This window comes from Papilio machaon, chromosome 23 (genome assembly GCF_912999745.1).
Source record: "Papilio machaon chromosome 23, ilPapMach1.1, whole genome shotgun sequence".
NCBI lineage: Eukaryota > Metazoa > Arthropoda > Insecta > Lepidoptera > Papilionidae > Papilio > Papilio machaon.
The window spans coordinates 4,428,457-4,454,061 of record NC_060008.1 but is presented as its reverse complement, the minus strand read 5'-3'; the positions used below and the strand labels follow the sequence as shown (position 1 = coordinate 4,454,061).

At 33.4% G+C, this 25,605-nt stretch overlaps 2 protein-coding genes across 2 annotated transcripts in view; one reads left to right on the top strand and one right to left on the bottom strand.

Annotated features, from left to right (window-relative positions):
• The window catches only part of LOC106716885, a 322,836-nt gene that overhangs the window by 223,223 nt on the left and 74,008 nt on the right, over positions 1-25,605 (top strand). The gene's annotated exons all lie outside the window — the stretch shown is intronic.
• On the bottom strand, positions 1,728-3,299 carry LOC106716900 (serine protease snake). Its single transcript, XM_014510554.2, has one exon. The coding sequence runs from the start codon at positions 2,714-2,716 to the stop codon at positions 1,799-1,801; it is 918 nt and encodes a 305-aa protein (XP_014366040.2). The 5' UTR covers positions 2,717-3,299; the 3' UTR covers positions 1,728-1,798.

Below are 25,605 nucleotides of genomic sequence, written 5' to 3'. Positions count from 1 at the left end.
CACAAAATATTTTCTCTACTCGATTGAATCACGTACGATTGATTGAGTCGCTCATTGTGAACACATCTCAACTTAAACCAAGTAAGTAATTCGTCTCGCGGAAAGTTTGTCTGTGAAAGTTTAAATGGACATTACACAATTTTCGTCGTGTAAGTTGTAAATTGTGTTTTTGTGTAATAAGACGACTTTTAAAGTTAATCCAAACTTCAATTGCCCGGCTCTCCGCGCCTTGAATAATATGCAAATTAATTTACTTCTTTTTTTGACTTATAATCCTGTTTACTGACTAACTTAGATTGAAATTCGTCTGTAAGACATTTTAATGATGTTTTCTTAATTTCGTTGGGATTAAAAATCTCTTTGTCAGATTGTTGTCCTTTAAGTGATAATAATATTTCAATTTTTTTTTAGTAGCGTCAAAATTTGAAAGTAATTTGTTTTATCCATTCCAAATAAGCTTGTAGCTTGTGCTAGAATTTGTCGACCAAAAGTCGAGTGGCGGGATTCGAAACCATAACACTAATCTGGTTTAAAGTTGATTTATTTAAATAACATTTTGAAAAGGAAAAACTTGTTCAATGCTGTTTTATTATTTGTAGAAATTCTCTTAACTGGTTACAGAAAAAAAAACATTTATAAGACCTAAATAGGTTGTCAATAAAAAGTAATGAACAAACTAAATTCGTAGAATACTCCTTCGAAAGTTATTTATTTCTGTTTAAATTAAAAGATTCAGTTTTCATTTATTTCTGTTTAAATTAAAAGATTCAGTTTTCAAGGAATAACTGGGTAAGTTTTCTTTTACAAATATTTTCTTCGGCAATATTTCTCCGTAAACTTATTTATATTTAATGGGTATTTCTGAAATAAAAAAGTCATTCGAATTTAGAGAAATATAATTAACAGTATTATAAATCGATGTTCGATATAAAAATGTATCTTTTCTCAGTTTTTAGACAAAGAGACACTGTCACTACTATGGGTTCGCAATGTCCAAAATATTTGTTCAGAAACGTATTGCTAACTCTCATTCCCGAATGAAAACTACTATCTACTATCGGCTCAGTATTCTCAGTACAGACAGTAATAGTGTTTTAGCGCTGTGTATTGACGGTGGCAACATACGGTAAATTCTATCAGGTTAAAATATTTTCTTGATTAAATTTATTTCTATAGTTCTCACCACCCACAAAGGTTGATGATTTATGTCAAGCAATGTTTCTGTAAAAAAGTTCAATATAACACGTATTTTTGTATTTCTAACATTTTTCACACAATACATCGGAATAAAAGAGTATAATATAATTTGAGAATTTTAAAACATACTGTATGTGTTGCTGTGTTATTTTCCTACTGACAATTTACTGCGTACTCATATATCCTTGCCTTTTGTTTCAGGTACGGTGTTTTGCTTTTACCTCTGCATATTTTATAAGTTAAATGCGATGTTCGCTGTAAGGGTGAGTAAAATTATGTGTTTGTGAATTTTTTTGCGAAAAAATCGCAGTGACAAAATGTACATATCTCTGAATATTAAGCATGTATCAACAAGGTTTAGGTTTGTGATTGTTTTTCTTTGTTTTACTCGTGTCAATAATTTCAATGATTTATCCTGTAAGTCATTACGAATATCTTAAATTTAGCATATCCAAAATTTATAAGTTCCAACTTCCATACCTATGGAATGAAGTTTACTATTATTCTCAACGTTTTTTTTTATTAAAATCCCTATATGACAACTTTCAAAATTGTTTAATCTATTTTACTTGAAAACAATTGTTGTTGAAGTAGTAGCATTTTATGTTGGCCACACTATACTTTCAATCCAATCTATATATCTGGAAACTCTAGTATATACGCCTGGTGCCATTCTTCTCCCACAGTCTCTGCCAAAAGACGTAACTCCCACCAAAGTATGTAATGGAAAAGTTTTAATGCAATCAACTCTATCAATCATAATCTGCAAAGGACCACCAGAATCACCCTGACATGTGTCTCTTCCTCCATTCTCATAGTCACCGGCACATAGTTGTTCTTCAGTTATACCTCGAGCTAATATCTTTCTTCTAATTAAATATCTCATGGATTTGTTACATACTGTATTGTTAATTATGTCAACGTCAACTTTCATCAGGGTCTGACTGCCAGTCGCTACACCTGATACAGTGGTTCCGAATCCAATAGCTGTTAGATTCGAAGTTGGAATATGATCAACTAAATGTAAGCAAGCAATCCTTATGTCACGATTAAGTATGAAAGCCGGTTTACTTCTCATCAATGCAATGTCATGATACTTCGACGGTGGCTTATATTTTGGATGTGGAATAATTTCTGCTATTCTTCTCTCCTGTGCTAACTCGTCTACTTCGTCAAATTCAAACGTTGCTGTACCAATTCTTAACACACTTGGAGTCCCATAAATTGGGTCTTCGATACAGTGAGCTGCTGTTAGTACCCAGTCTTCACTTATTAAGCTTCCACCACATTTCCAAGTTGGTTTTTCTTCTTCGCTTTTTGCAAAGCCTATCAGTACCATATGTGGATATAAAAGTAAATCTATTGGTACTCTGACCCTAGAAGTTGGGAATAACACGTTGTGACACTCCAGCATCGTCTGTCCGTAATCTTTGCACGCTTTAAATGCTTTCTCACCTACATTTGTAACTAGTTTTATTAACATTAAAACTGCTATAAAGTGTACTATTCTTGGAAACATTTTCACCGATATTTATTTTCTATACAAACGTCTACTCTCTTCAATGTCCATGTTATCAATGATTAGCTTTGGTTTGTTAATAGCATTTCTTAATGCTCGTAAAAGTAATCACAGTGTTTTGAATTTACATACATTCCTCGTGACGTTTGTCCCATGGCGATATTCTATTGTTTGATTATGTACGCTATTTTTTCATAAGTTATTGTAATTTATTCCGCCTTGCACTCGGCACGATAATAGTGTAATGTGAATTTTTCTCTGTACACTTACATCCGCATTTGTAACCGTTTGCGTTTTCACTGTCGTGAAACCTATTTCAAAAGATATGTTGTCAAACTTGTTGTCAATGTAAGCACAGTTTTAAGCAATTTTAAGTATAACGTCTGAAATAAGTTAACCTTAAACGAGTGAATTCCACTTTATAGCATTGAAATGGTTAATTACAATTTTAAGCGCCAACAAAATTGGTAATAAACATTTTACAATCCATTAACTACGTGTACAGAGAAGGAAAACATTTCGAGAAAAGTACGTATTTCAGAAATATTATAACAGAAATATTTTTTTCGTTTTGAGTTTATTACAACCGCATTTAAAACATCAGTATTCAATTTATGTCTCTTTTTAATGCCAAGCAGTAATCTGATCATTATTTTTCGTAATTTTATTATAAAAGAATTAAAATTAAACATGTATTATTAGACTCTTCAAACTATAAATATGACCTTGAAATGTTTCTTAAGTTTTAACATTCCCTGATTTGAAATGTAAAAAAAAAACTGAAAGAATATCTTGTTGTTTTACCATAAAATTCTATACAATAAAGAAGTTGTTTAAGAACATTTTTAACTCCAATAAATAAGTCGTATAGAGTTATCGCGTACAGATGTTACGTGCGACGTGAAAAGTTTATTGAGGCCTTAAACCAAAAGTGTTTCAATTTTATTTATATTAAAGAAACAGATTATACTGTGACCTTGCTCTGTTTTGTATTTTTAACCGTTTAAATAACTAGTATTGAATAAATTACCAAACGTCTGAGTTTTAAGATATTTAGATTAACAATATGTTTGGAATGGAATAAAATATTGCTGTAATAAGAATTATTGAATTATTGTTATTATTGCGGAATTAAAAAACACTTAATTAGTAGCCTATATGTCTTTTCAGAATATGTTCTACATCTATGCCAAATTTCAACGAGACACGTAGAACCGTTTTTAAGATACCTTCTAACATCCCAACTTTCGCATTTTTAACATTAGAGATATTATATGTATCAAGTCAACAAGCTAGAAATATGGATATTATCGTTGTAGGTAGTAACAATTTAAGAAAAAACGATGATTAATTTTTATAAATTCGTCTTCGCTTTGCAACTGTGGGCATTGTAGCATATTCAAAGATCAAAACCACATTCACAGCCCTCGAGTCTAGACTGTAACTATACAAGTCAAAGAAATAAAAGGTTATATGAAAAGATATTAAATCTTTTAAGAATTTAAGATTTTTCTTTGGTAATTTGATCATGTTACAAACATTTTTGGACACAAAAAAAAATCTTAAGCTTACATCAAACGCAATTCGATACCCGAAAAAGTTTCAACGTTGATTTCAACAACAATAAATCTGAACTGCCAAAGAGAAAATTTAATTTGTTGCGAACTTAGTTACACTTGCTGGAATCCAATATTACGCTTGGCAGCTTCCATGTTATTTAGGAAACATGCGTAATTGATGATTTTGTAACGAAGATATTCAAAATAACAATAACCTAATTAAATTACGATAGTAAAATATTGTCAACGAACAAACTTTTCAAACTATTTTAGACGTTTGCGATAAATACAAGAAAATATACTCACGTTTGTATTTTCCCTAGGCAAATTATAAACAGTCGGTAAACTTCATATCGAATGAATTCATTCACAAAGTTTAATTTTATATTTGTTACAGAGTCTTTATTGTGCCTAGACAAATTACAAACGGGCGACATTCACGATTTGTTAGTGAGACATTTTAGGTATTTGTTTTTACTGGCCCCAATGGACGGAACCTGCTTTCTAAAACAAAAACGCAAGCGAAAAACGATTTTTGTTTGTATTTTCAATACTTGAATCTATTGGAAGTATTTTTGTGGCACAAATGGTGTTTCGATAAACTAATCCAGATGTAAAATATCAAACATTGACATTGCTCTCCCTACAAATGTTTAGTGATCGCAACTAGGTCAAGTATAGAATCAACTTTGTACTTCGATCTTTCAGACTTCGTGTTTGGGGAATGTGCAAACGATGCGCCCCAAGATAAACATAGCACTGTCTACGACTATACTAACTAGTGACCTCGCTCAATTATACAATTTGATTTATTTTAATTCAATTTTCCATCTACGTTTGAAACTTTGAATCGTGTTCTAAATCTAATATATAAAATTCTCGTGTCGCGGTGTTTGTGATTAAACTCCTCCGAAACGGCTTGACCGATTCTCATGAAATTTTGTGAGCATATTGAGTAGGTCTGAGAATCGGCCAACATCTATTTTTTCATACCCCCCGCCTTTAAGTTTTTTTTTTAAATGCGCGCGGACGGAGTCGCGCGCGACAGCTAGTTATTCTATAAATATCATTATCAACAGCACTCCACTACTGAACCGGCCTTCGTCAATGCCAAAAATATTGTATGCTTAAACAATATGTGTTAATGTTCAAAATCCTATCGGTCAATCGGCCCAATGGGAACATTCATACTAACTTTGTATTTTTAAACATGACCGAATTGAAAAAAAAGTATTACTTTGAATTAAATGTGAATTAAAAATATAGTCAATTAGTTTAGTGCATTAGGAATTCAACATCTGTTTTTACAAAATTGAATAAAAATAGATTTGAGTCTAAAATTTTTAAACAATTTCGAGTAAATTAAATGCTTAGATAGAAATAAAATTAAACCGAAGTTCACAGTTTATTTGGCGTCTTGCTTCGTCTCACCGAATTTACATGATAATGTATAATAGGACGACAATACAAGTTTATGCGTCTGAATCAACACTATCCGATAGCCGAGCGTCCGTTATTCCGAAGCGAACCTTTTTTTCTATAATAAAACCGAATTCAATTGGCCGTTTTGTATCCCATAGTCAAGCTGGAATACACTTGCGTGTGTCGCTGCCTTTATGTACGATATAAAGTTTGTTTTATTGATAGGAATGTTTTCTTGATAACATTTCGAATACCAACTGAATTAATACAACATTATTTTTCTATTTATATCTTTTATTTGGTACTAAAATCAACATTTTAATCTTTGGTAAGTGTTACAATAATAAACTTATTAGAATACTAGCTGTCGCCCGCGACTCCCTCTATTCGGAATTAAAAAAAACTTACTAGTAGCTTTTATGTTCTTTCATACTATGTAGAATCTGTGCAAAATGTCATCATCTGTTAAGCCGTTCCGGAGATGTCTTCAAACAAACAACAACAAGAACAAAAGAAAAGAAACAGAGAAAAGAACAGAGAACAGAATAAAGAACAGAACAGAGAACAAATTAAAGAACAAAACAAAGAACAGAACAGAGAACAGAATAAAGACCAGAACAGATCAGAGAACAGAAAAAAAAGAACGGAACAGAGAACAGAACAAAGAACAGAACAGAGCACAGAACAAAGAACAGACCAGAGAACAGAACAGAGAACGGAATATAGAACAGAACAAAGAACATAACAGAGAACAGAATAAAGAACAGAACAACGAACAGAACAGAGAACAGAATAAAGAAGAGAACAGAATAAAGAACAGAACAGAGAACAGAACAAAGAACAGAAAAGAGAACAGAACAAAGAACAGAACAGAGAAGAGTTTAAAGAACAGAACAGCGAACAGAACAAAGAACAGAACAGAGAACAGAATAAAGAACAGAACAAAGAACAGAATAAAGAACAGAACAAAGAACAGAACAAAGAACAGAACAGAGAACAGAACAGAGAACAGAATAAAGAACAGCACTAAGAACAGAATAAAGAACAGAACAAAGAACATAACAAAGAACAGAACAGAGAACAGAACAAAGAACAGAACAGAGAACAGAATAAAAAACAGAACTAAGAACAGAACAGAGAACAGAATAAAGAACAGCACTAAGAACAGAATAAAGAACAGAACAAAGAACATAACAAAGAACAGAACAGAGAACAGAATAAAGAACAGAACAGAGAACAGAATAAAGAACAGCACTAAGAACAGAATAAAGAACAGAACAAAGAACAGAACAAAGAACAGAACAAAGAACATAACAAAGAACAGAACAGAGAACAGAACAAAGAACAGAACAGAGAACAGAATAAAAAACAGAACTAAGAACAGAACAGAGAACAGAATAAAGAACAGCACTAAGAACAGAATAAAGAACAGAACAAAGAACATAACAAAGAACAGAACAGAGAACAGAACAAAGAACAGAACAGAGAACAGAATAAAAAACAGAACTAAGAACAGAACAGAAAACAGAATAAATAACAGAATAAAGAACAGAACAACGAACAGAACAGAGAACAGAACAGAGAACAGAATAAAGAACAGAACAGTGAAGAGTATAAAGAACAGAACAGAGAACAAAGAACAGAACAGAGAATAGAACAAAGAACAGAACAGAGAACAGAACAAAGAACAGAACAGAGAACAGAATAAAGAACAGAACAAAGAACAGAACAGAGAACAGAATAAAGAACAGAACAAAGAACAGAACAGAGAACAGAACAGAGAACAGAATAAAGAACAGAACAGAACAAAGAACAGAATAAAGAACAGAACAAAGAACAGAACAGAGAACAGAATAAAGAACGGAACAACGAACAGAACAGAGAACAGAATAAAGAACAGAACAGAGAAAAGAACAGAGAACAGAATATAAAATATTACGTAGATAATTCCATACAGATTACCACCCCCACTTTCAACCCCTTACAACGTTTTTTCGCGTTAAAAGTAGAAATGTTCTTTTTGAGGCTCTAGACTATCTGTGTACCAAATTTCATTTAAATCGGTTCAGTAGTTTTGGCGTGAAAGCGAGACAGACAGACAGACAGAGTTACTTTCGCATTTATAATATTAGTAAGGAAGTAAGGATTATACTTATTAAAGTTTACTTTGGCTATAAAAGAATGACGCAGGAAGTCCAATCCAATACAATAATTTACTCATTTGAAACAAAACATCATAGAACAAACGAATAAATATTTCCCTTCGAATTAAGATAATGTATAGATTAATTAAGTTGTGTTAAAGTTAAACTTTTTAAACTTAAATTTTAGCTCTTTTTGGCCGATTGACAGTAGGGTAATGTTCTTCACAAGTATATAAAATGTGACCTACTGGAGCCTAATTGCCTGAACGCAAATAGGCGATTAAGATGTCATTCGATCCGTTACCTTCGAAGAAGGGGAACAGAGGGCTTCATTTTATAAGAAAATATATATTGGTCATTAGCTGATCAATATAGTACTTGTAATATTAACCTAATAGGTCAAGTTAAAATCAAAGTCCGATAAATTAATAAAAGACAATAGACGATCTAGTCTTCGATTGTCGACGAAATCCAATTTCGAATGAGTCCAATTTAATTGGTGATTGTTACCGGATAATTGGTTGCGGCGACAACCGGCTATTGTTGGCCGCGGCGTTTGGACGGAAACAAATCGTTCCACTCGTCATACCCACCGACGTTACTATCGCCCCGATCACACTTAGATATGTAAGCAAACAGGAACACGAAGAAGAAATTAGCACGAACTGTGGGCCTAGCACGAACGTCAAATTCAGTATGACATTTGCAGTTTTGGTATGGATTAGGTTTTGAATCATAACAAGGTTAATTTCATATTTAACTTCCCTTTTCTTCAATATCGCTTTCGCAATTATATGTACAAGTCTTTATCCTGATTGACGCAATCCTAATAGAATTTTGAATCATTAATATTTCCCAGATTTAATTATTCAAATGTCTAATGACAAATCTTGTTGATATAGTTTATGATAGCGACCCTTTAATAGAATATTAATGTTTTCCTTCATTATCATTTGAAGAATTTACAATATTAATACGTGAATTCCAACTTATGTTTCGACTTAATTACACCATTAAATATTTATGAATATTTCATTGGTTGTTAAATATTTCTCCGGGATATTTATATATTTAAATATGCTTGATTTACATATGTTTCGCTTTTTATTTACATTTAATATGATATATTATGTTTAACTTATGATAGCAATTGTGATACATAAAATATGACATCTTTAATCGACCAGATTCATAACTTAAATGTAATCTTACTTAATGTTATAGATGCGAATGTATGGATGGATGAATAATTGTTAATTGAAAATTTGGCATAAATGTGTAGTACATAGTCTGGAAGAAAATTTAGGCTACTTATTAAATTGTTTTTTTTTTAATTCCGCGCGGACGGAGTCGCGGGCGACAGCTAGTATACTATGATTTTAAATATTTAGCAATAGAAATCTGAAAAGCAGTATTCGATATAAAGTACAATATAGGTAGAATGCCAGAGCAGCACAGATAAAAATAAATGCAAATATTTTCACAAAAATCGTACAATAGTTTAGTCGCGTCTGCACAGAGGGCGCAACTGGTACAATCAGAATAAATGTATTGCAGCAGTGCAAGTTTTTAGAACATTTATTTTTATTTTTTTAAGTAATCATTTTTAATTAATTAAGAAACGGCTTAACTCACGTTTGATCGTCCGGTGACGGCACCGACTAGTTTCGAACCCATCGGGGGTCCATCTAGTCAGGGGTTAGGGGTCAGTAATCATTTTGTCGAATTTTGATTTTAATTTTATAAATTATAATTTTTATTTTTGTTATATTACCCAGTAGCGTAGGCAGATATTACAAAATATTGTTTTGTAAAATAGACATAATATTATAATATAAATAATTTTAACATAATTTTTCTGTAAAACTAACAGCATATTTTCATGAACAACTAGACAAAGATAAGGTCGAAATTTTAATAAAATTTTCTACGACATTTTCTATTCCCGTCATCGTATAATTAAAAATAAATCACCACGTACAAACGGAAGCACGTCAACCCATAGTCAACTGTGTGAAGTCCTTTATTCTGTGCAGCGATTTGTCTGTATAACAGTGAATCTTCACTTGTACAATACCACTATCTCTTTCATTTTCTTTGTATAAAACAGAGATAGTTATAGTATTCGTATACAAGTGTCACGTGGTTTAAAATTCACAGTAAGGTATTATTTCAATGTGTGAATGTTAGCAGATGTTAAATTACCCTGGACTTTGTGTTATACTTTAAACTGTCTACAAATTGATATAAGACATTGTTCCTCACGCGATTGTCCTTTGTAAGAAAATTAATGGTTTAGTTGCAAGTTACTTATTTGTGGAATTTCTTTGCTGAGTGCTTTATAATGAATAGCTTGAAGTCTCAACAGTCCATTAGATTTTCACAAATCAATACTAGATGATAGTTCGGATTTTTTTTTATATTAAAAGACTGCGGTCAATAGACATCCGCAATCATACATACAGAAAGAGGATATTTGCCCTTTTATACATCCCCTCTTCCACTAAATTCATCCCATTCCATCCTTTCCTAATAAGAAAAGGGTGGGACGGGAAGGGGGACTAAAATTAGGCCTCCGGCACCACACTCATCAAACGAAACACGGAATTGCTTCCACTTCACGACTGTTTTCTGTGTGGTCGTGGTTTCACTGCTCGACACTGCCTATTCGTGCACCCAACAAGTATTTTTTTGCGGGATCATCACTGTCGTTAATAAATAATAATAAGTAATTTTGAAAAATTTTAATATTTTGAAAATTGAATACGGGACAGAATTAATACTATTCTTAGAATTTTATATGAATTTTATTTTAACGTAAATTCTCTAAATTTTATTTACACTTAATTCCTAATTATTTAAATAATTTATAAGACCGTAGGTTTATGTTATTCAAGGTTAGTAGGAACGATTGCTGTCATATAAATCTTTAGTAAAATAAAAGTAATAATAAATATTTTGGTAACCGTACAGTAGGTACCATTTGCTATTGAAAATTAAGAACGTTATAATAAAAACGCGTGGGTGTGTTTTCAGCTTTTTATTGTAGGGGAGTACATCTGTTCCGTCACGCTAGATGGCGGCACGGGGCGTATCTAATGGCCTAATTTTGTTTACTTTTAAAATAGAAAGTTTTTACCACATGGCATCATTGAACCAAAAAAAGAAGTCTGAAGAAGAAGTATGAAGTCAACCAACCAGCACTTGGTTGACTATGGCCTAGTCACCCCTAACTTAGGGTAGGCTCCCTTAGGACCTTATCCTTTAGTGAGCTAATGATGATGAATGAAGTATACTTATTTATATTAATCTATGCTAACGTTTATGTTTAAAAAAATATTTGCAACCGCATTGACTTTAATAAAGTTCTATGTGTGAATGCAGGCAATTCTATTAAGATAATGGTTGAGGTGATTGCAGTGTTTAGTCCGTGGTCTATCTCTTGTCGTTTAAGGTTTTATCTAACCTCATAAAATGGTCTTTATAGACTATTCATTGCTATAGAATAGATATTGTATCGTTTATTTGAAGGATCTTTCTGTACTCTGTATCATGATTTGTAATATATTTTACGCATCGTTACTATTCGGAAGGTGTAAGTTTCGCAATGCAAAATATATATTCCAGTGTTCCAGTGGTTAGGTTAGGTTAGGTAGAGTTCGAATGTTTGATCAAAAAATTAAACTTTCATTTGAAATTTTTACACTTATAAAAGGTCTAGGGAAATTTATTTTCTATGAGTTCACTTAGAATTAATTTATTATTTTTGTACAAAAACTTCAAACAGTGTCTCGAGATAAAATAATTTGGCAAACACGTAAAAGACGGTCATATATCTGATGCTTGCTGTTGTTTATAAATAACAATAATACATGAAATTATATTCCTCTCAGAATCATAAGAAAATAAAATAACGAAATAGAATCTTCTTGTTTTAATATCTTATAAGTCCTACAAGAATCTAAAATGTAACATCTGCTATTTCAAATTTTTACGCCAAACAAGTTCCAAGTTATTCTTGCATAAAAAGGGAAGAAATATATGTACAGCTATCTAGGGTTGTAAATTCAAATGTAACCTAACTATAAAACAGAACGGCCGTGAAAATTCAGCGAACATCAAATCACACAACATAATGTAACTCCTGAGAAGTGGCAACCCTTATCCCGCAAGAGCCGTATAAACGGCTAAAGTATTACGAAGATTTCTCCCACGCCTTTTTTCGTTTACGACGTATCACGGCTTATGGCTGTAACGTTTCGCTCTTGTTTCGGTAAACATTTCTTTTGTATCTTTCTTTTTTCCTTCAATTTATCTTTTAACTTTTACAGAATTTAACAACGAATGTAATGAATTCAAATTGGAATTGTTAGGGCAACTTTATTAATTAGAATTGCTCAGCAATAGTTCGCTTTGCAAGCTATGACATTAATTGAAACAAAGCCTTCATTTGATACCAAAATAAACCATCGGATTTACTGGTATTTGTGGAAAAGCCGTAAAACCCTTTCAATTGTTGGATTTATTTAACTAGCTTGAATGAAGCTGTAGCACAATGGAATGTGATTGAATTCAGAATACTGGCTTGGTTTTAGTTGAAACTTTTAAGTTATAGATGGCGTTAGATGTTGAAAGTTCAAGTGACGAATTTTTTTTTCAAAAATGAATAAATAATTAGTTGAACTTTTCCTTAAAATTTTAATACTGGTTGCTGTAAATCAAATATATCGAAAACAAATTTGCTTTTTACTATCCATTCAAGTTTTATAGTTAATCAAAATAAAATTAATTCCGTGCAGCGTATCGCCTTGTACAAATATCAGTGGCTAATACGATTCGCGTCAGAGATTTTTTTCTCCGCCCACATCTGTTATACTGGATTTAATATCTACAACAATACAATTTTAATGCGATGACCTCCCGCGCACATGTCGTAATGAAAACCAAACAATGGAGCAATAGAAGGCCACCGTTGGTTTAGGTTTTGCGTCAACAAAAGTCGGATGCGGTGCACTGATTAGAGAGGGATGTTGGGAATTTTTGTTGACCTTGCCTTTAGGGGAGATTTGGAGCACTCTTGATATATTGCATCGGTTAGCGACAGTCGAAACTGTACGCTTTATAATGCGTTAGAGCAGTGATACCCAAACTTTTTACTCGCAAAGTAGTGGAATAGATCGTCGGAATCAATGTTTCCGCCATATCACAACTTCATTGGGGATTATGGTCAAGCCTTAATTTATTTATTATTAAAAGACCACTTGAAAATTTTACTTCTTTCAATCTACCCGTGGTACATTTCTTCTTGAACTTGTAGACGCACAACAATATTTCCAGTCATTGTACCCGCCCTGGGTTTTTTTTGGACTATAGGGTGTCTATCAAGACCGCTTTGGGAATCTCTGATTTAGGGTGAAAGCGCCCGCAATGGCTCGGGGCTGCAGAAATTTTGTGTTTAAAATGTTAAGGGTTAAGTCTAAACCCGTTATATATACCTACGTTGTTACAGTTGTACATTCGTTCACATTTAGTACAATCAGGAATATTCATTCTGTAATAAATCATAGTGTAGTTCTTTCTCTCTTTGAAACAACGCACTATGCTAACTATGCTATTCCAAACAATAACCAACTTGAGCGTTTGTTATAAGATTATCATGGCACCGTAAAACACCTAGTATTCTTTTTTTTTTTTTTATAAGAGAAGGGGACAAACGAGCAGCGGCAACACCAAGGTGTTCATCGACGCCCATGGACATCTGCAATACCAGAGGAATCGCAGATGCGTTGCCGGCCTTTGAGAAGATGATACGCTCGCTTCTTGAAGGACCCTAAGTCGTAGCGGTTTGGAAATACCGCCGAGGACAGACCATTCCACAACGCGGCGGTACGCGGTAGAAAGCTACGCGAAAACCGCACGGTTGTGGATTGCCAGCCATCGAGGTGGTGTGGATGGAACTTGGCGGTCTGTCGGGTCGTCCGATGACGGAACACGGCGGCAGGAATTGTTCCAAACAACTCTTCTGAGCACTCCCCGTGGTAAATACGGTATATAACGGTAGGTACGGTAGTCTAAATTCAAACCTCTAACAAAAAACACCCGATGTCACCTTTATTTGACATTAATATCCACAAAGGTTCTGTTGCTAACGGTATATCTTTGTTAGTAATTGTTAGTACAAAACATTCGATACTGTTTGTAGTTAACGACTCCTGTTGCATCGCATTTCAGTTGCGCGCGCCATTTCCATCCAACCGCTAAACATTTAAATGCGTAGAATCATAGATAACGCTTACACAGTCGTATCGTGTATCAGTAACTTAGATACAGTAGAATACTAACATTAGATAAATGTGAATTAAATAAAATTTTAGATAAATCTAGATCTATAATTGATCTTTGCTCGACTTTTAGTGTTATAGATATAAAAATCACTATAATTATGATTAAATGTACTACAATATTTTATCCCATACAATAAACTAAATAACAATTTCAGTTGTTAAGTATATTACTTAATAAGAGTGCTCTTACGATCTATAAAAGCTAATCCTTAACGACTTAAGCGCATTAATAAATAATATAAATAGCTTTTCATTTCCAAGTCGAATAAATTTAATATACAATGTTTTGCGGAGATTTTCTCTTCAGATAATCTCTGATCGTTGGTTAGTCTTTTAAGATATTGAATTTAAAAAAAAGAAACAAGAGGCATAAGGAATCTCTCGGATTATCGACGTGGGTCCCCCGATACCTTCTTCGATAACTAGTTTAACCTTATATCGATATTCTGTATTGGAATTTCACATCGAAACTTTATTCTTTATGTATCAGATAAGACTTACCAGCCAGTATTGGAGTTTTTTTTTCGGAATAGATTTTATTATTTGCAATACGGCCATGAACATGCTTTTTTATTTCCAATATCTTTGAATGGTATTTGTTTGGGAGTTATAGTGTAAAGTTACAAATGATTTGGTGCCATAAACGTATCATATTTTTATTTAATACTAGCTGTCGACTGCAACTCCGTCCGCGCGGAATAAAGAAAAACTTAATTTGTAGACTATGTGTTCTTCCTATGTTCTATATCTATACCAAATTGATATCTATATCTTGTAACAAACATCCATCCATCCATCTAAACATTCGCATTAATAATATTAGTAAGACTGTAACTATATTTTATTACTTTTATTTTGTTAGTTTTCACGACATAAATAAGCATTTTTGTAAGTGATATTTTATCTTGTTTCTAATTAAAATTAATCTTACTAATATTATAAATTATAAAGGTAACATTAATTATCTCCAAGGAATGAGCAAGTAAATTAACTAAGATCCGCACAAAACAACCCGAGTAATGGATTTCCGAGAAATAATGCTTCATTAAACAATTATCCGACCTTTTTATTTTGTTTGGAATAAACCCTTTAAAATATAAATATAAAAACATAATAATTAAAAATAACCTTGATGGTTGAATAGATAAATGAAAAAATAATGTTTTATAGCAATTGGGAGAAAAACTGCCTTTAACTCACTATAGCACGTTTAATAATATACTACAAATATACAAAAAGCACATCTTACTTATACTATTATAAATGCGAATGTTTAGATGGATGGATGGATGTTTGTTTGAAGGTATCTCTGGAATGTCTCAACGGATCTTGATAAAATTTGGTACAGATGTAGAACATAGTCTGAAAAAACACGGACTATTACGATGTTTTTTAATTCCGCGCGAACAGAGTCGCGGGTGACTCTGTGGGCTGTAGTCATAGCAACGGCTTCGGTCAAATTTCACACAGAAAAATCCAAAATAAGTAACATACTTCACATACATTGTTTATAAAAAAAACTATATATATATATTTTTTTTAATCTCGATCTCGGCTATCTATAAAATTTAACAGATGCCAGCCCACTCTTAATGCTAGCGCCACAACGAGTAGATGATATTATGCTGTATGTATAACACTGACCTCTATACATGGACAGGCTATTAGCCATGTTATTTTGTGCCAAATTGATTTTGACCATTTCGGCGCTGAAGGTTCGAATCCGCAGGTGCGGTCACCACAGCACGTGCGGATTCGAACTAATGATAGAGATAGAATAAACTGTAAGTAACATCAACAATCACGTTTCAGTCAGTATGAAGAAAAAGTTATAATTTTCCAAGCCGGTATTTGAATAGGTCTTTACCTAGATAGTGTCATAAGATGGTTCTCGTTATAAACTTTGAATTCTTTAGCCAGTCCGGTTCTTTAACAACTGGTTCTTTACCGTTGTTAGTGTACAAATAGTTGATTACCTTAATCTACATACCTGTGTATCCGAGCAGAAACTATTTGACGTCAGCCAAGACCGCGATGAAGTCAGCCGAAACCGATCTAATAAAATTCCTTAGACCAACCGCACGATTGCGAACCACAGTGTATAATCTACCCAGAGGCAATAAGCTTCCCACCGCAAAACAATTGGACCACACCTCAAACAAATCGGAGAACAGAGCCACTCGGTGAGTGAAGCGATGCATCTGTGTTTACAATACTCTGTTACTAACCCTCGCACTGCCGGTGCTCGGTTCATATTAATTGTGTCAACACTTCGAGTGATAACGTAAACAATATCGTTGCTAAATTTAATGCAGCTCATCCAATGCCTTATTGATATCCATTGTTGTGTAATTGGCTTTACGTAACCCGCAATGAATGTTAAATTTTAATTGTCCATATAATTTAACAACTAAAATAGTTTGGCTATTGAATTTAGGAGATTGCTTAAACAGACAGAATAGTTTATTTAGCGGATATTGTCAGTCTTTTCGTTACAGATAATTTCTTGCAGTATATACCTAAATAAAACAACGTTATTTCATTTATATGGCACTAAATACATAGTTTTATATTTCATTATTATAATTGGATATTATAAGACGAAAAGACAAAAAATCAAGTCATTATTTGATATGTTTTCTTTTTTAGAGTAAAACAATACTTTCACATATATAATGTTTTCTTTAGTCATGATCAATGGATGCCAATTTTCCTCTCTGTTTTTCTTTTAGCTGTAGGCAATGTTGACGATGTGACAAACTATTTTGTATTTGTTGTAGCAAATAAATCCATTGTATTATTTGTATATTTTTAGATATGCTTTTAACTCCGAATTCAGAGTTTCGGATGTCAAATTCAGACTTTTGCAGATCAAGTCGAACAATTTCAATTTATTTGATGACATTTGTAGCATTTCAGAAAATAAAACTTGTTTAATAATACCTCACTATTCGAGAACACGCGATGTTTACACAATACTAATATGTAAATTCGTAAACGTTATTCACTGATATAGAAATCAATAACCTAATAATCAACATATTTCCAAGAACTTTAATATTTTCGTATGAAATTCAACTAGCCAGACAAATTGGGTAGTACAGGAGCTATTATCGCAGCGATCTTTGGGGAAGGCCTCAACAGTGGGTGTGACGTGACTAAAAAAAAAGAAGTCTAGTCGATGGCACTAAACCTGTTCAGATTACATACAGTAATAATACAGTAATATTACAAAGATTTTGTATATTTGGACTGCATTTAGGTCGCACGATTTACTATAACATTGGATGCCTTAGTCCTGTCATCTACTACGGCTTTGTGGCTAGCCGGGGAAGAATTTCAATCACAGGTCGCGCACACAAAGCTCCTAATGCGGAGGCATCTAAGCCATATGTGGAATGGCATCTATCAGGGAATAACTAGAGCTGTGCAGGATAGATATGAAATAGTAGATGTTTCAGTATAGGTCGAAATAAACCAGTTATGTGTTTCATTTTCACATTAAATGAAGGTTATTAAAGAGCCCTAACCAATGTAGCAATGGTTTTGTTTATTATTGAATTAGCTGAGCGTTTGTCATATTTTGATTTTTTTTATTTTTATAATATTATTACTTGTGGCAATAAATAGTTTAACAGTGGTTCAGCCCGGAACATCAATAATGTTGTTAATGGCTCGGCTGACTCGACTGGCACGGTGCAGTACCGCGACCACACAGAAGACAGGCTTGAAGTGGAAGCAATTCCGGTCTTCGTCTGTTGATTATGTGTGCCGGAGGCCTAATTTTAGCCCACCTTTTTGTAATAAGGAAATAGTGGGAAGGGGAAGTGGATTTGGCAGAGCAGGGGGGTCATAGGAAGAGCAAATATCCTCTTTTTCCTCCGATTCTTTCTTTCCGATCTAAATATGAGTGTAGTTTACGGTAAGGGAATGTATAAATTTTAGTCAAATTTCTCTGTCTTTATAAGGGCATGTGTTTCAGACGTTTTACACCCTTATTTCCCCAGCTGGTGTTTAGGCGTCAGCATTTCACGTAGGCACCTGTTCAATTAGCTAATGAATGACTTCGCATTAACCGTATGTCGTGTACTTTAAGCGGCTAAACGGTTAAATGTGCAGTGCGTGTAGCCTACGTTGTTTCGTAGATAAACTTGTGGGAACCAAATCTACTACAGTGATGATAAAATTGTGCGTTGGACGACAAATGATTTGTTATTATTAAAAAAAACATAAGACCTCAATTAGCTAAGTTGTTTCAGCTTTACTATGGTTGATAATAGCCTAAGTTATACGCTGATTAGTAATCTTTCTTCGCGGTTAAGAATTTTTAACATCAGTTTAAATGTATTTCGTTTAATCTTATAATGAAAAGTATTTAAGTTCGTAACACAGAAGTTCTGACTTAGTAAAAAATTTAAGGTATGTAGTTTCCTTCAGCTTGCCTTGTTTTTATTTATTCCTTTAGTTATGAACGATTAAAAATTTAGTCGAGTGTTAAAATCTTAAGCCGTGTATATTTTTTATCGGGCTATAAAAAGATGTTATTTGGGAGGTTGCAGTTGGGTCGCTTTTTTTGAGACATGAATTTGATATGCCTTTCGTCACAAGCGTGCCATCGGTTTTTCCCCTCCTTTTTACCAACTGCTATTTGTCGTACATATTCAAGTTTTTATATAACTTGCGTTAGAATTTATATGACAGTAAGTTAGTTAATAACTTAGTTTTGGAAGTTTACCGTTAGCTGATTTCTTCTAAAAAATTGTCCCGACCAGCTGTTATATTATTAAATAATAAGTGAACCACGAGCTAGAACGTTGCTACATCGTTGCCCTCACAGAGAGTTTTCACTACTGTAATAAATGTAAGAAAACAAAATCTCACCCCGAAAATAACAGATTTTATTTATACCAGGCAAATGTACCTTAAACCTTGTATAGTATGATTTTTTCATAGCATAAAGTGGCAAACGAGATAGCGGTCACCAGAATTCGCCGGCATAGCGAAGTGACCACTGCCCATAGATATCCGCATATGTAATGTTTACCTTTAATCGACGGAGCGAGGACGCACATAGAGAAGATATCTCTCCATCTTAGGCTTCCCCTCCGGTGCGAAATCTACTTACCCTTCTCATCATTTCCTTATAAAAAAAGGGTGAGAAGAAAGAGGACTTAAATTATTCCTCCGGCACGCACACTAGTCAGAGGTCTTCAGTGTGGTCGTGGTATTACACTGAGCGAGCCGGCACATTCGTGCAACGGATGTTGTGCTTGCGTCTACCACTGTTTAAAGTATTGACAATAACCTATGCATAATATGTATTATTTTATAATATGCATATGCATATGCATAATATATAATATGTATTATTAGTATTATTATTCTATGAGCTTTTGTATATTGATATTCAAAACATTTGTACTCCAGTATATTAAACGAATGGCAATATTGCGCTGGATATCAATCCAGGCGTGCTGTGTTACTTGTAATTATAATAATTACTGAATAATTCATGACGTCAGACATACATCCAGTTTAATTAACTCTAAATCAACTAAAATAATCGATATTACTTGAGCTACGCATGATTGGATCTGACTAACTGTGGGTTTCTGAAAGCAAATTGTTTATCTCTGTTTTGTCAAAGATAATGACAGAGACGACGATATATTTTATACAGAGATTATGGTGTCAGAAAGCCATGATAATATGAATTACTAGCTGTAGCCCGTGACTTCGTTCGCGCGCAGTTAAAAAAAAAATGAAAAATAGTTGTTGGCCGATTCTCACACCTACTGAATATGCTCACAAAATTTCATGAGAATCGGTCAAGCCATTTCGGAGGAGTACGGTGACGAAAACTGTGACACGAGAATTTTATATATTAGATAAATGCTCTTATAGAAGTTCAGATTATACAAATTCAGAACTAACATACATTTAGTACATATCCTCACTCAGAATCGTTAATGAGTCACTAAAGAGACTATTATATTGTTAGATGAGATAGTTAATATATTGATACAAATATTTTGTAATATACTGTATAACACTTTCCAAGACCGCAAGCAGAATCTGTTCACAAGATAAATGATCTCCAAGGAAATAACCTGTCGATTCTTCACCAGTACAGAATTTAATCACGGAGCAAGATTGATTATATCTCATTTTCAACCTCCAACATATGCACAAAGTAATTAAATTAACGATGAAACATTTCAATTATTAATAATCAATATTAACATGTATGCGTTGAAAAATAAATTTCAAGCGGAGTTAAAAAAAACACGGAATAAAATACGCTATCGAATGATTTGTGAAGTTGTGAAAGAAAATGCCTATAGGATTTTACTAAACGTCGGATTCCACTGTGAAAACTAATCGTTTCAGACATAGTCTGTAAAATTAGTTTAATAAATAATTGCTGTGTAAAAATATTAATCTTTTTTTTTTTTGATGATGATATTGTATTACGTGTCCATCTTATTTTTTGTAATGGAATCAAGCAATTTTTCGCTATTAGCAATGAGGTGTTTATCGCCTTTTGTGACGCTGCCACACCTCGCATATGTAATCGGATGCCGCGCGAACTTGGAATCCCCTCATTTGTCAAGCCGACTGTACCCATAATGGCTTATTATTTGAGCCAGCGTGTAATATTTCAAAGCTTAATATTTTCAAAATTAACAATATAATTGGGCACTCATTCGTACTTCGCGCACAATGGCGGACCTTTCAGACATCTGGCAACGAAAAAAGGGCGGATATGCCAAACTGAGTTCAATGGCAACGCTTATCCTAAAGGCATGTTGTTTCTACCTACATAATTTATTATGTCTAACAAACAAACATGACAAAATCGCCTTTAAAACTTCCAGGGTAAGGTCTAATGTAAGTTGTACAGGAAACGTACTTACGTTTATTTGTGTAGAATTAAAAAGTTGCATCTGAACATCCCTTAGAGACTCATTCATTGCTGTCCAACAATTGAATTGACTCGTGCGCTTTAATTTTCAACTGTATCACCTTGTAATTAGAATATAGATTTGAATGAATAATATTGATGTTAAAAGATGGCTCGAAGGGCCTCACCCTTTGTCGAGGACTAGTCGTAACGTGTAATTAGCGATTTTGTGAAATTGTTAGGTAAATACGTGGATGGCCGTATGTCGTGTTGCGAAGTCTATTTAGTTTCTTGCCCCGGGCGGACACGCCTGTCCTATTCATGTATTAGTCAAGTAACAAACTGCCGGCTTTTTGCTCAAATAGAAACCCATTACATTGTATTTACTTTATATTACAATGTTAATTTGTTAGCGCTCGTAAGTGTCAGATTGGGGTTGTTGACATAATTTGCTTACAACTCCGACTATTGTTATTCTGTTTACTACGTTCATACGGCGTTATTTTATCCTTGCGTCAAATCATCAAAATCGCAGCAACTTGACTAACAGGTAGCAGGCGACTGGCCTTGGCAACGTCAGAAAGAAATGTCCACGACGCGTGCCTACGCTCCATGAAATTGTATTGCCTAAGTCGCTTAGCGATTTAAATTGAATATTTATATGGCCTTGTGTACGAGGGACCTTAGACGTGAAATTATATGTTACTTTATAAGTGAGACATAAAGTAACATATATAATTTATACATAGGTTCTGGTTAGTAAATATTTATTTATTTTATTTAAAACAACTGCAAAGCATCCTTAAAGTATACAACCAATTGACACTATACGCACTGTACATAATAGTTGTAATATGTATTTTGGCAGAAAGTATAGGCGGTTAGGGTCGTCCTATTGCGTAGTTCTTAATGATAGTATTAAATATCGAACTTAATCAGGAGAAATGGTTTCTACATCTTGGTTTTAGAAAAATTTTGCTATATTTTTGAATGTTAACAGTCTTGTTGCGTTGAAAAGTGGAAAATCTTTTTGTATAGTTTAACGGAAAGTAAGAATACATTTGCCTCATCTAATCTCCTTGCAAGTGAATTATGTAAATTTTTTAAAAATGAAAATTTCAAGCGCAATTTCATCATATAATATTATTCAAGATTTATAAAGATTTCAAAGAGAAGCGAAATTTTCTTCTAAAAGACTATGAGATTGCTTTATAAATAATATTAAAATTATTCATTTGTAGGTAGTCTTTTAAGTACTAAGAAGAATGGAAATTTTGCAAACGAGTTAGATTGAACATTTTGAAATGAAAAACTAAAATAATATGTTAGTAGAGAACAACTAAGGAACTCCTTACAACTTGCAAAGATGTAAAAACAGCCATTTTTATCCACGTTTGATCGTCCGATGACGGCACCGACTAGTGCGAGACGTGACGCGACCGCGAAGTCCTCGGAATAAACACTCGCCCTGAAGATGGACCTCCGATGGGTCCGAAACTAATCGGTGCCGTCACCGGACGATCACACGTGAGTGACGTGAGTTAAGCCGTTTCTTAATTAATTAATTATGATTTCTCACGAAAGTTTAAACAATTTCATTTTTATCCACTTTTAATTCCTGAACGGAATACAAAAAAAAATAGTGTTATAAATAATTCCAACTTCCAAATAAAATGTTTGGATAATTTTAAATATTTATCAATCAAGTTCAAAGTAAATAATTTTCCAAATAAAGCCGTATTGAGATTAAAGTGAACTTTGTAGAAAAGTATTATGTAAGAGATTTAACAGATTCCAACGAGATGATGAATGAATAAAGTTCTCCTTTTGTACGACTACTAATGGCGTTGGGGTGAACGCGCGAATATACATGCCACCGAACAAATGGGAACTTCGCCACATGACAATCTTACAAGGTTTTCAAGTTATAAAATTGACAGTAAATTGTGAAACTATTGACTAATTAAATGATATTGGCCTATTTTTTGTGATGTATTGAATCATTTAAGGTGTTACTTATAATATTATTTTCAACCAAACATAATACTATGTGCTTCTATTCTAAATGCAAGTAATACAAGCAAAATACCAGTTTACAGTTTCACAAATTTATTTTGGCAATTTATAAACTACTAGCTTTTACCCGCGACTCCGTCCGCGCGGAATAAAAAAAATAGAAAACGGGATAAAAATTATCCTATGTCCGTTTCCTGGTTCTAAGCTACCTGCCCACCAATTTTCAGTCAAATCGATTCAGCCGTTCTTGAGTTATAAAAAATGTAACTAACACGACTTTCTTTTATATATATAGATTTATGAATTGTAAATGTTTCGTTCAAATGACAATTTATTGTGAGATTAAGAAGGTTAGGTGAATTTATATATTGTCAAGCTTCACAAATGTTCGGTAACATACACATTTTGGTAGCCCTTGTTTTTGTTAAGCCGATGTTCAAACAAATTTACGCTAGTCATTGCGATCGATGCAGATTAAAAATTAACCACAGAGTGTACAAAAATATTATATCAAAAGTTCAATTGTTACATCGTTTAGTAATGAATTGTTATGTTGAATAACCTTTTGCCGTAAAAGCAGTCTGTTTAGCTCCTTGCCTTAAAGTACTTAAAAGTTAAGTGGTAACTGTCGTCGTTCCTTAGTATGGAATTTTATACTAAATCTATAAACTAAAGTGAGGCAGGTAGTCAAAAGATGCAACTAGAATAAAAAATATAGGTGTGGCCTTGAGTCACCGTAATCAAGTGAGAGCACTAGAGAGGGCGCTTTAGTCTAGGTCGTGCAGAAGCCCTGTGCGGAGAGTCCCGGTGCGTTCGTTTGGAGATCCCGGGGCTCTTACCAGTTGCACTTGAGAATGGCCACCGAGGGGGTTTTAGTCAAGTCTGATATAGCCCAGCCTTTCCTCCAGAAGGCAGGGTATCTTTTGAAGATTTCTCCCTCGAAAAAAAAATTATAAAAAAAATCTTAGTTTTTGAATTGGACAATGATGAAAAGTATTTAGTTTCACTTAATATTAATGTTGTTTGGATAATATTAGTAAAAGCAATCAATATTATCAAATTTTAACGACCAATTTTCACAGTCATGTGATGATTTGAATATTTGTAATGTTGGCCTAAAATTTATCGTATCAATATTAAACTTGTACGTGAATGAATCGAGTTTAATTAACATGTAAATGATTTGGAAAATATTTATATCATTCCATTTGTATATTGTCTTGTTGTTAATATAAATATGTATGTTTTTTTTTCCTACGTTCATGTTTTTTTTTTACGCAAAATGTATATTTTTAAATCATGTACGTGATTAATATGAAACTTATTGAATAAATTATAAATCCTTTTTAGAATTATTGTTTACTTTACTACTTTAGATAGAGGGCTTAAAATACCTTTTTTTACTAATATTATTGAAGCAATTTGATAAATTCTTTCACTGTTGGTAAGCTATACTATCGTCAGGTGACGTAGACGTAAATTTAATCCTAGATTTATTAACTCCGTGCGGAAGAAGTGACGGACAACTACTAGTATTTGTAAACCTTTACAGTACCTGTCTATAGATATTGTATACAAGGAACTAGATTGCGGTCGTTTATTATGGATTACGAGCGAAAGACGTGGACAAATTATGTATAATCTCCATAACTAATCGACGGTCTTCTATCTACAGAACCTTGCTACCACTTTGAAGCTGGACTTGAATAGTGCAATATTACAAAATAATATTTATGGTATACTAGCTGTCGCTAGCTACTCCGTCCGCACGGTATTAAAGAATAACATAATAAGTAGCCTATGTGTTCTTTCAGTTTATGTTCTACATCTGTGTCAAAATTCATAAAGATCCGTTGAGCCGTTCTTATACCTACTAACAAACATCCATTCATACGTCCATCCATCCTGCACCTGTGAAAAAATGATGTCCATTTTTTGTGACATAGCCGATGCGTAAGAAATGAACTATATTATAAATCCATCTAGCGCCACGGGGGGTGGCGCAGACAACTGCAGTTTCATGTTTTATAAACTAAAAATATTCGACCACTTATATTGATGTCATGCGTTATTCAAAAAGTGTCGTAAACATTTGGTTTAACGTTTGTTTTAAGCGATACAAAATGTTAATGAGACACATTTTTAAACCGTTTTTTCACAGTGATTAAGAAGGCAATACATTTTTAGAGTGTCAGTGAAAACCCACTATATGATTAAGCAACAACTACAACGTAAACAGATAATACAGACGAGTGAGTCGTAAGAACTTGCAAGATGTCAGTTCATATTATCGAAGTATGATCGTGAATGCCGCATATCTTACACGCATGAATGCACGACGCGATTGCGACACGTTGCGACTCAAACGTCGTCGTGTTGTAAGCAGTGAACACCATATAAGATATTCAATGAAGCTGTTATTTACGTAGAAATAAACTGTATCGACAGCTGATTATGACCAGCTCCATCAAGCCTATTTAAAATAATTAATTTAACCAGC